Consider the following 12,950-nt stretch of genomic DNA (forward strand, 5'->3'; position numbering starts at 1 on the left):
CTTGACTTCCTGTCAAAGTCTGTGTGGACTTTAAAATCCTCATACTCACCTATAAGGCTCTGCATGGCTTGGCACCTCAGTACTTGTCTGAACTATTATCGCCCTACTCCCCACCTCGAAACCTTCGCTTTTCTAATTCTGATCTCCATAGTGTATAGTGCTAATGATTGTTTTGGAGCAGGGGAGTGTTAAGCAGTTTATGGTTATTGAACTTTGGTATGACCCAAACAGCAGTAAAACCAGGAGACCTGTACATTTAGACCTTAACCTTACAAACAGGGTGCTATCAGTAAATGGCAATGCAATCATTTTTTTTTATTTCAGTTCATCAATATCCCATTTAGTTCAAAGTACTCTTTTCTGAAAAGGTATTTAAGCATCCCCAATTGTTATTAATACCAGTCAGCCTTAATGACTCCCCACTACAAAATGAAATTTCTCAGATTCATCAGCTTTGTGGGACTGTTCACCTTCTCTTTTGCTTTCACAGTAAGGTCATTTAAATTGTGTACACTGTACTGAATTTTAATAGCTGCCACAATATTTTCATTTTAATAACCTTTTTTCATTTATTTTCAGATTAGACGAACATCTAGAGAAAAATGTATGTTAATGCTTTTATATTTTTATTCTGTGCAATATCTTTGAATATAAGTGTGAAAAATATTATATAATAATGCTGTCATGCTGTATATTGTCTGACAGAAATGCTATTTAAAATCTTATGGTAAATGTTATGGATGTGTTCACAGGCTGTTTTGTGTACAGTGTATATGTAATGTTGAAACTTTTTTTGTAAAGGTTTTTGTGATTGTAGTTTTTTTATTATTATCAGTAATATGCAGGGTTTAAATAAAAACACATCTTTTCCCCCCAGCATTTGCAATTGATGAGGAACAGAAACGATATGACATTCCTTTCCTTAATCGGGGTAAGTCTTTTTACATTGTTTATTATTACATTTTTACCCACGTCAATTGTTTATCAAGTATCAAAAGATAAAATTAAAGAGATTTTAGAAATCCATGATTATGTATATATAGTAGTATAGCACACAGCAGATTTGTTTAGTTTAACTGAATTATTTAATTATATGTTTAAGATAAATGTTCAAGTAGGTAGCTGCATCAGCATCTGTAGGCTGCAAAGAAACAAGTTAAGGTTTATTCCATGCTGAAAAGAGAAGAAAAGAAACACAAAGTTTTGGCTGTGGAGTCTTTAGGCTAAAACAAATTATTATAGTCACTATTAAATAAACCTGTGTGAATAAAATGTCTTCAAAAGCCAGTATAAAATGAAAAAAAAACTTTGTGATGATTTAAAAATATTTTTAACAGCATCTAAAACGGCACTTGTTGAAGGAGACATGGCATTACCTGTAAGTATTATAAAACCATTCTAAAACTATATTTGTTAAAATAAATTACAATTATTTTAAACAAGATTTATGAAACTAGAAGTACTACAGTAAACCAGACTTCTATACGGTTCTATAGCACCCAACTAAACCAAGTTTCATGCCTAAAAGCTAGAACAAGCCTGAGGAGGGGGTGTGCACATTATTAATTCTACTGGTGCCCTCAGGCCCTTTTTCCACTGCTTGTTCTGAAGTAGGTTGGGTTGATTTGTCTAAAACCTTTAGGATTTTAAGTACTTGTATTAAATCACAATCTATGTCCTCTTCAATACTGAAGATATTCTGCTCCTTAACTTATTTTTATAATCCATCCCTTTATAATAGAAATTAAACTTTTTTTTTAACTGTGATCAGCAGCATGACAATGATATTTTTTAGAATGTGGTAACCAATAATGTACACAATCTTCACATTGTGCATAAGTCATTTTTTTCACACAAAAGTCAGTACATGAAATCTATAAGCTGTTATTAGCTGACACTGTAGTTTGTAATAACACATTCAGAGTAAGTGACTCTACGATAGGTTTCACACTTCTTGATCTTCATAATAGGACACCAGAACTGTCTCATAAGAGTCATCTACAATTATGGACTACTCTTATAAATAATAAACATGTATCTTTGTTCAAGAGTAGTACCAAAAAGATATGTAACCCTGAATTACAAATTATGCATATGTTATCTGTAAATATTGTTATAAAAAATGGGATGTTAAAATGATAAAATTAGGAGTTATCATAACCAAAATTAAGTTCAGACACCAGCTGGCTTTACAGGAAAATATAAATTCTAATTTTACTCTCTGAACTAAGCATATTACAGGCTATAAACAGATTTTTACAGTTCTGTGAGTATCAAGGTCCTGTTTTATTATAGACTGCAAAACCTGAGAATTCTCCCTATAATTGAGATGTAAACAAGGCAAGGAGGGAACCTGTGTTATAATAAACAAGGATTCTAATCCAGACTAAACCATTCTAAATAAAGCTAAGCAGATAGTATCCTTTTTCAATATTTAAACCATTCAACGACTAAACCATGAGAGATGTCTTTTAGCCTGAGGATAAACAACTAGGAAATCAGCCTTTCTGCAAATACACAGTATAAGAAAAAAATGTCCCATGTATTTTTGACCATGTTTAATTGCATCAAGGACAAAGAACAACCATGTAAACACTTAGACAATACCTACCATATCAAACCTAGAGAATAAGGTAATTTTGCTGGGAACAACAAATGATTAGTTAACCCCAAACCATAACAATATACAAGACATGGAAATATGCATTTAAAAATATAGTCACATTTAATTTCAGAAGCATACTGAATATCACTAGATCTATGATATGAAAATGAATTTGTAGTGTCAGTGGCTTTACTAAAAGGCGATACAATTTTAAAATAATGAATAATGAGTATCTGTGCTGTGATTACAAGTGTAATCGTTACATTTTATTTTAAGCATCTGCAGCAATTACCATGCATGGGCATTTGAGATCTATAATAAAAAACTTATTATCAAGCTCCAAAAGTCTTTTGGTTTAGTGCAGCCATGCTTTTATCTAGAAAATATTCACACACATAAATCATTTTCCTTATTAGGTGTTTTAATATTTAACAGTGAAGAAACCTAAGATTGTTCCCACAGGCATTAAGATTAGATTAAGAATAGCCAAAGCTCCCAAGGTCATGCATTAATACATGGATGCATCCATTTTTTAATGTAATGAGCTAAACCTCCATATTTGGTTTTTAATTATTAATTTTGAAAATCCTGCAATAACAGTTCCAAAATACTGATTAGATAACTTTTAATAATCAGACACATTATTGAATTATTGATGCAAGCATTTAAAAATTAATTGTAAAAGAATTTTGCAATGATGGACCTCTGCATAGAATCATTGACAGGATTAAAGTGCCCCATAAATAAATTCATAAAACTGGTGAATAAGCCACCCCTTGGCTGGATGTCAAAGGTTAGGTTTATTAGGTTGTACAATACATACAGTAACTCACTAGCCTTCTTCATCTCTGCAATTACTTTGAACTGTAATATATAGAACCTTGATTTTGCATACCTCTATCTCTAGTTTGCTCTATCTGACTAATTTTGCTTACTAGTAAAATTAATAGACTAGGAATAGAAACCCATTTGTTTAAAAGGCCATGATACATCAGTAGTATTGTTTCAGTTGTGAGTGTTGAAACTGTACTGTATCTTAAATAACTGAATTCAATACTTTCTAGGATATATGTGTTCAACTAATTTTGAAGAGCTATCTTGGAGCAGTAGTTTTACAAACTATGTTTATTTGTTTATAAATTAGTGAATTACCGTGTTTTAGATATTTGCAAAAATACAAAACAGTGGAACCAAGAAATAGCTTATTCATTTTTTAGTTCAGTATTATTAAAAAGCCCCACAGGTTTGTGAAAGAAGAGCCCTCAAAATATGCAGAATTGTCTACATTTCCCCAAGACCTCACAAAGAGTACATAGACCCAGTGAAAATTGATGGCACAGTGGTCTGTGCCCATGATTTGGTCAATGTATGTCACCAGGCATGAAGAATGTATTCTTTAATTCCATGTATTCCTATTTTTCGGTCCAATTTGTGTCTCCAATCCTGGTCAGGTATGCAGCACGATAGAGGCCAATTATTGTAGAGTGGTAGTTGAGGAGCCACTTGGAAGATTTTTACCAGCTTGCAAGTTATTCGGTGCCAATAGATATGTGGAGAAGTGAGGTCAGCAAGGACAAGGAGACAGGAGTAGGAGCAAACAGTGATTTATTCATTTTTTAATTTATTTTAGTGACTAGCACCAAACAGGTGCATAGCACATCTGTGCTGACTATAGCATGGCAGAGGGTGAGATACATAGTGTTTTAGTATGCGTTCTGCTATGGTAGTTAGCAAATTTTAAAAGTGGTCATGAGCTCATGGTCAGGAAAATGGAATGATGAAGGTTAACAGCACAACAAAACATTGCTTGTCAACATGAACTTGAACATGAACATGACCTAGATCATTTGTATAGAACTGACTCCAGCACACAGTGCTACAGTAATCTAATGTCCTGTCTTCCACATTTCTGTCTTCCACATTTGTATTTGTAAACATTTTAAGGTTAGATTCTGAGTTGCCTATTACAGTCCACAGTTGCTTTCACAGCCTAAATAGGAAAGACCTATTTAAATACACCTGTGTGCCACAATGTGTCATAGGCAGTTACGAGAGCCAATAGTACAAAAATGACTTCAAGTTCTTCTGTAAGCCATTTTCTACATAAGTGGTGAGTGGCTTGTATGGTTACAAGCTGGAACATTAGATGTTCAGAGACCTTTATGTTCGGTATCTTGGCATATAGTTGTTAATTCAAGGTCTGTACTTGACTTTGGTATGGCAATGACTTTTGCCAGTTGCTATCTCAGGGTAGCTCAGTACCGACATGCAAATTTGAAGTATGTTTTTCATTCCAACACAGACCTTAATGATTTGATATAACTATTAATTGGGAAAGTGGTCTACAGGTTTTTAACGAAGTTGCAAAATTCGGAGTGTAAGTCCTACTGCCAGAAAGTAATGGGGCTACCCAGCATAACAGTTGGAAGTCCATTATCAAATTCAGCACATGCTTACGTCTGTAGCAGTACATCTCTTTATGTTACTTCTTTTTCTGCTGTTCTTGAAATGGTTTTAGAATGTCTTATTTTAATTGTAAATGATAACCATATCTTACAGCTCGTAATAAAAAAAGTTTATTTTATTGTGTAAGTGTAATAATTAATAATATGTAATGTATTTATTTTTACAGCGTGGTCGCAATGCTCTCATAAACCCTGCCTACAGATGGAAATTTCCCATTCCTTATATTCTGACTGATAGTCTGGGTAAATATTAATTTGTAATTATGAAAGCTAAATTTAAAAAGAGTATGTTATTGTAGTAAATGTTACATACAGTGCATCTCAGTCCAAGTTCATAGAAACTGTAGAAATTTTTAACTTCTCGCACAAAAATGAGGCCAACTTTCTATATGCATTTTAGACTGTAATAAAATGTATCGGAAAATATTTTGTAACGTAATACTGTTTCCCCCTTGTTTATCTATTCACCCATTGTCAGAAATCAATTTATTTCTGATAAGGGATTATGGTAACCTATCCTGGAAACACAGGGCACAAGGTGGGACCACATCTTGGATGATCATCTTGGATCTTGGATGATCTAACCAGTCCATCAAAAAGCACACACAAACACACAAGCACAGTGTGTTGTACACACAAGCACAGACAGTTTAGAGACACCAAGACATTTTTGGAATGCTGGAGGAAAGTGGCACACCCTTGTCCTTGTCCACACAAAATTAGATGGTAGTGAGTATCACTTTGAGTATCACAAAGTATCAGCTGAACATCTGTATTCAGCCGGATATGTTTTTATAGCATACACGTTCCTTTTTCACATACTCACTAGTTTTTTTCTAATGTAAATTGTTTTAAAGTAAAAAGTGAAATATATGTAATTGAATGCATTACTTATAAATACCTATTTTTATCTTTCAGACTTAAATGCTAAAGGGGTAATTTTTCAGGCTTTTGAAATGTACCGACTTAAGTCTTGTGTGGACTTTAAACCTTATGAAGGAGAAAAAAGCTTCATAAAGTTTGAAAAATTAGATGGGTATGTAAAATCTACTCTTTGGATCACAGAAATGCTTAAAATGTGAAAGGTTTTAGTAATAAGAGGAAAATTGTCTGAATATGTAGTGTACCTTTGATTAAAGTCACTTCTAGAGGCATCAGTCCCTATGGAGTTTGATGAGGGTAATAGGATATTTGTCAGAATAATAAAAGCAAAATAAGTAATGTATATACTGTATGCATTCACATTTTGACTGCACTATGAAGTAATGAAATTGTTACACATTCTGTACAAATACAATAAGATCATATAGAACTTGTGCAACCAATGACTGTGGATTCAGCACTCCAAACTTAATACTTGCTCTATTCTGCCACACATGCTAACTGTTGTGGATACATGAGGTGGTCATATGAAGCTGATGTAGCTCCATTTGGCACAGGCCCAGAGGAGAAAGAACCGCAGTGCTTGCAGCAGATCCAGAGTAAAGTACTTCTTGTCAAACACACTTAAACTCAGATTTTAGAAATGATTCCATCCTCAGTCCAGCTAGAACTGTCTTATATAGGAGTGGAAAAATTCTGAAGTGAGCTGTACAACAGGTATGTAGAATTCACTGGCCTAATGTTTTGATGTAGGTGTTGGTCTCAGGTTGGGGATTTACAGACAGGACAGCAGTTGTCACTTGGTGAAGGATGCGACTACAAAGCGACCATTGAACATGAGCTACTGCATGCCTTGGGGTTTTACCATGAGCAATCACGCACTGACCGTGATGATTACATCAATATCTGGTGGAATGAAGTACTTCCAGGTGAGCTTCTAATACAGTTCATTTTAATCGTTTTAATCGTATTTAAATTCTGGGTCATGGATTCTTTAAATTCAATACAATGCACTCTACCACTTATTTGTGACATAGTAAATTTTATTAGCCCATGTCTGATAATACCAAATTATAATCTCTTAAAAATGCAGTTTAAAATGCTTAAAAACTTTAGCCTATTGTTATGGAATTTATGCTAATAACGATTTAGGATACACACTGTAATACGATGCAAAATAGCACATGTATTGCAGAAGTACTTTACATTTTAAGTATACAAGAAAACAAAAACCTTCTCCATTATTTCCTTGACTTGTGCTGTTTTATACTACGTGTGTCAGAACTCATTTTAAGAATGAAAAAACAAGTATCAATATTCAGCTTTTATGTATGATGTGCATATGTTCATATACTTCTGTATCAAACGTAAGTGAACGCATCAGCACAAATTACATAGATAACACACACTTTCTATCTTTGAATGAAAGAGCCTATGTACAGCCTTTATGTTTATAACTTCTTAATATGCTTTTAATTATAATTTTATTGAATTATTATTTCACAGGCATGGAACATAATTTTGTTAAATATGACGACAGCTTCATAACAGACCTCAATACACCCTATGATTATGAGTCTATCATGCATTATGGAGCTTACTCCTTCAACAAGAATCCAGGAGTTCCAAGCATTACTGCCAAGATTCCAGAATTAACCAGCGTCATTGGACAATATTTGGACTTCAGCAAGCTTGACTTACTCAGGTTGAATCGCATGTATAACTGCTGTGAGTACTCATTCATATATAAATACATACTGTAAACATGTGTTTTGATTTGGCAGAGGAATTATATAAGGAATTAAAAAAAGATCATTCCAATACTAATGATATAAATACATTTTATAATACATTTTGACATAAGCAAAGTTGCAGAATTTGTTGGACTTGTGATACATTTAGATGAATAGAGTGAACAAATTAGAACTAATTTCGCACAGAACTGTGATGACAAGTTGGAACTGTGTTCTCAGGCGTATTTAGTCCACATTTCTCTTAATTTATGTATTATTTAAAGTTTATAAATTTATATAAAATTAAAATTTTGACTTAGAACATATTTTGTAACATTTTTTTTCTTAGCATCATCTCTCACTCTCTTGGACCAGTGTGCATTTGAATACATTAACATCTGTGGAATGATCCAGAATCCCAATGATGACGATGATTGGGTCCATACCAAGAGTACACCACAGGCCGAAGATCACACTCTCCTTGGCCAGTGCAAAGGTAAAAACAGAAGTTTGTAAGTATGAGAACTTTTTGGAACATTTGGAACTCTGAATCTGGAAGGTTTGGAGAATCTGCATTTATTATAAAATAATTTGTAATTATTATATGGAAAAAAGGAGCACTGTTGATTTTTTTCCTTACAATTCTGTAGACTCTGGATTTTTCATGTATTTTAACACTCAAATTGGGCAGACAGATGAGTCTGCCTTTCTGGAGTCAAGGACACTATATCCCAAGAGAAAACTGCAGTGTCTCCAATTTTTCTACAAAATGACTGGAAGTCCAAAGGACAAGCTGGTTGTGTGGGTGAGAATGGACGACAAGGCAGGAAATGTCCAGAAACTAGTGGAAGTACAAACATTCTCAGGTCAGTGCAATACAAACAGCAAAGTTTCTGAAAATCAAAATAAACTGTTTACATTGTTGACATACAGCATGTATGCATTGTTGGAGATATTTTAATGATTTAAGATATGAAATACATTTATGATTTGACATCCGAATTTAAAAAGACATTTTCTTTAGTGCGATGTTACAGTACAATGTATTTTTGGCCCTGAATAGTGGTATTTTAAACAGAGTTTGTAGTTTTGGGTTTATGTAGCAGTTTTACTTGCATATCTTGAAACCATTTCAATAAATGAACTGTAATTAGACAAATGGTAGTGGAAACATTAAACCTGTTAATAAATATTAACCAATAACTGTATTCAAACTCATTCCAGGGGATGGAGACCATTCTTGGAAAATCGCCCATGTGCCCCTAAAAGCCGACATGAAATTCCGCTATGCATTTCAAGGCATCAGAGGAGACCCAACTCAGTCCACTGGTGGAATTTTTATTGATGATATCAACTTAATAGAGACTCGCTGTCCTAGTGGGGTGTGGCAGATAAAAAACTTCACCAGTCTTCTTAAAACATCTGCTGTTGGTAATTACATCCAAAGCCCTCGTTTTTACAGCCCTGAGGGATACGGATATGGGATACAGCTTATACCTAACTCCTATGCAGATGGATATATAGGTGCTTTCTTCCATTTGACCAGTGGGGAATATGATGCTGCCTTGGAGTGGCCAGCAGGAAACAGACAAGTCACAATCACTGTGGTTGACCAGGACCCTGATATCCGATTTAGGCTGTCATCTGCCAGGAGCTTCACCACCAGTGGAAAGCAGCTCATACCAGGTGAGCAAGGATTATAAAAGAAAGCTGAGACAGAATCTAGGGAATAAGACAATATTTGGGAACAATTATTGTTATACCAGAGAATTATTGATCAACCGATGTAATAAATAAAAAATAATCTGAGATTTTATTGACCGTTTTGACAGACACAGATTGACCGAATGATCCGAGTTAATCCATCGTTAACCTTTGGTTCTATGAAAAATAAAAATATTTTTTTAATGAAAATACCAAGAATATTAAGGAGTCCTTTGATTTTAGGTTCGAATAACTTGCTGTTTTGGGATAATCCTTCAAAAACGGGTACATATGACCCTACCTGTGACTGCTACCGAAGCTGGACCTGGGGATGGAATGGCATTTTTCCTCACAGTGACCTCTATCGCCGAAACTACATGAAAAATGATGATTTGATTCTTTTAATAGACTTTGAAGGTATGCACTCTAAAAATGACATTATTACCTACAGAGGAACTTTAAAACTTAGGCCTGTGTTCTATTAATTTAAAAGCAATATAGTTTGCATTGCAGTACAGCATACAGAGAGTCTAGCTAATATGTTATTAACTACAGATTAAGTTATGTGCAGGTATATCATTAAATGTATTATTTTAAGGAAGTAAAAACACTATTTGTGAATTTCCTTTCTTTTTTTTCCTAAAAGATCTGACACCACTAATTAAAAGTGAAGTACCAGTGAAACCAAGGAGTGAATCAAGTATAGTGGAAGAATAAGGCATAGATTCTCCTGAATGGAGAAGACATCAGGTAATAATTCTATACTGAACAATAATATTTCAATAATGAACAATTCTGGTATGATTGACACATTACCCAAGAAGACTGAAATATATTGTACAGTGCCTTGCTAAATATTCATACCCTTACACAAGTTTCATATTATTTTGCTTAAAGTATGCAATCATGACACTTTAAAGTAAATAAAAATGATATTTTAGAAATAACGATAGGAAGGTCAGAATTGTTTATTTATGGCAAACCTAAATTAAGTTATTTGCATAAAACAATCCTACCAGCCACACAATTAGTTGAATGGTTGAATAATGATTCACATGATTTTTGAATAATTACATCTGTCTTTGTAAGTTCCTTCAGTCAGGTAGAGATATCAAGCATAAGTTTAACCATGTACAGTAGGCTAATGAGCATTAAAGACAAACATTCAGAGCATTCAGATTCTGAAGATATGATTAAGTTTAAAAATGAGCATGCACCATTTTGAAATTTCACAAAGTGGGTCACCACAGGAAGGGTCTGAATACTTTTTAAAGGCAGATAATGTACATAAATAACTGTATAATTTTAATTAAGATTAATAATTTTAAATTTGAAAAACTGCTGCTCAATATTTTGTCTCTTACCAATGTACTAATGTTTTTAAATATATATATATTTCTTTCTATAACAGGATTCCAGGACTGTGGTATCTTTGAGGAGAAACTTTATAAAAGTCGTCATATTTTCGAAATATTGTTTTATTATTTAGTAATCACATCTTTCTGAATCATTTAATTAATTAATGATCATAATTGTATCCAAGGTATGATGAACACCAGCACAAGTCACCACAATCCCAAAACTATCAGCAATTCACATAAATTTTCTTATCATCCCAGTAACTCTACATATTTTTATCTTTAAATATTCACTAGAATATTCAACTTGATGAACCCCTGTTCTTAATATACACTTTGTTTCATTTACTATGCAACATAAGGCACAAGAGTATTCAATTTTATTAAATTTGTTGCCCAATTGCAATGTTTACCAAAAATTCCTTCAATTTAACACTTTGCTCTTACTCTTCCCAAAGCACAGATTTCACCAAGAACTTTTTCCAATAGCTGACCTTATTAGCTGATCCTGTTTGGTCAGGGATGCCTCTCTGTAAACAAACCTTGCATCCCTGACACAATAGCAGTGGTCTGTGGTCCTTTTGCTCTCATCTCTGGTACTGGCCATCTATCTGCTGATGGTAATGCACAGGCAGTACTCAGGAGTCAACCTATGCCATCCAGGCTGCTCTTTATCTTAGACAATACCTTGCCAAACAATTCCACTATCACCTCCAGCCAGCTGACCAAGCCTGTTTATTTGCAGTGCACTGCCAGTGGCGGTATATCTCCATTGAGCCAGGCAAATTAATTGTTACTCAGTCTACCTGTCTAGAACCTGACACCCCTCTGTACAGCCTAAGCTGTATTGTCTTAAGCATATCTAGCCAACCAAATCCCACAGACATGTAAACCAGCCTAATCTGATACTAATGAGAACTCCTCTAACTGTCTCTATCACACTCACTCCTTCAAGGCTGAAGCCTAGAAGCAGACTGGAAATCTTTTCCTCCCAGCCATTTTTATAAGGTTCTTAATTAGCTCAGAGGAGCATCTAACTCCACTCAGTGCCATTCCTGTCAGCTGTATTTCCTAATTACTAATTACTCATTCAGACCTTCAGTGCCTCGTTCTGCAGATTAGTTCCCAATTAACAGGCAGTATTCAAATATTATTCACTCACTACTTCACGTTGGGCTTAGAAAATAAACACTTCCTTTTCACAAAATTCAGGTAATATTTGGTTATTTGAAACAAATCACATTTGAGATTTCAACAATGAAACAGAGTATGCTGCCTGAGGAAAAATGTAGTGAGAAATACCTTACCATATTAATGAAATTCTTTGCTGGTTTTCATGATTTGTGTTATACGCATAAATCCATTTGTCGAAATTAATATAGCATTTTTTATGTTTGTAATTTCTGCATAAAGACAGTATGCATAAAAGAATAAGTGACAGCAATCCCTTAGCCTTGTTTGTTGAATTTTTTAATATTGTTGTTCTGGTAATGAACTTCAGACTGGTTTCACCTGAGAAAGATGTGTCTGCACTCACAATGGAAGCATCTTAAAATTTAGAGTAGTGCTTAAGATCTCCCATCCATCCATTTTCTAACCACTTCATCTAATTCAGGGAAGTTTAAGCCTATCCTGGCAAGCAAAGGTTGCAAGGCAGGATACACTCCTGATGGGTACCAGTCCACACAGACCTGTACACACTTACTCCAAGGCGAATTTTCACAGAAGCTGATTAACTACCAGTATGTGTTTGGGTTGCAGGAGGAAACCAGAGTACCTGAGAATGGGCATCATGTAGATAGCACCACAGTACTGGAACTGACCCCAGGGCCCCAACACTGCTAGCAAATGTGCCATTCCCAGTATCGCATTGTATTAAACACTGTAATGCATAATAATAAACATGCACAAATCTTCATACCTACCACACAGCCATTCTTCAAAACACTTTCTGCAACAATACAACACAATAATAAACTGCCGTCAGCTATTTTTAAACCTTATTTGTAGCAAATCTCTTGTTGTGTACTCTTCAACGCTCAATTTATGATAAATGTGTTGATCATAGCAAAACACTTTGCTATCCTACATTATAAGAAAACAGCAACAGAAAAATAAAAGAACCATTTTGAACCATGTATTTAGTTTAGCAACACAAATGTTGATGGGGGTATATAAAACAGATGCAGAGCACTCCAATGGT

The 12,950-nt window shown here is 34.3% G+C and overlaps 1 protein-coding gene across 1 annotated transcript; it reads left to right on the forward strand.

Annotated features, from left to right (window-relative positions):
• The first annotated feature begins 356 nt into the window (after positions 1-356).
• On the forward strand, positions 357-12,750 carry mep1a.1 (meprin A, alpha (PABA peptide hydrolase), tandem duplicate 1). Its single transcript, XM_088625657.1, has 14 exons — positions 357-489; positions 580-604; positions 878-931; positions 1,338-1,378; positions 5,238-5,313; positions 5,989-6,106; positions 6,706-6,881; positions 7,459-7,680; positions 8,035-8,181; positions 8,336-8,551; positions 8,910-9,371; positions 9,633-9,806; positions 10,036-10,139; positions 10,801-12,750. The coding sequence occupies exons 1-13, from the start codon at positions 412-414 to the stop codon at positions 10,104-10,106; spliced, it is 1,860 nt and encodes a 619-aa protein (XP_088481783.1). The 5' UTR covers positions 357-411; the 3' UTR covers positions 10,107-10,139; positions 10,801-12,750.
• Positions 12,751-12,950: the final 200 nt, after the last annotated feature.

This window comes from Lepisosteus platostomus, chromosome 3, assembly GCF_059453375.1.
Source record: "Lepisosteus platostomus isolate fLepPlt1 chromosome 3, fLepPlt1.hap1, whole genome shotgun sequence".
Classification (NCBI taxonomy): domain Eukaryota; kingdom Metazoa; phylum Chordata; class Actinopteri; order Semionotiformes; family Lepisosteidae; genus Lepisosteus; species Lepisosteus platostomus.

Excerpts from the sequence above, each read along its gene's own strand:
- mep1a.1 (XM_088625657.1), top strand. The coding sequence starts at position 412 with ATGACTCCCCACTACAAAATGAAATTTCTCAGATTCATCAGCTTTGTG. Across the intron at positions 490-579 it reads CCTTCTCTTTTGCTTTCACA|ATTAGACGAACATCTAGAGA; the intron begins GTAAGGTCATTT and ends ATTTATTTTCAG. Across the intron at positions 5,314-5,988 it reads TATTCTGACTGATAGTCTGG|ACTTAAATGCTAAAGGGGTA; the intron begins GTAAATATTAAT and ends TTTATCTTTCAG.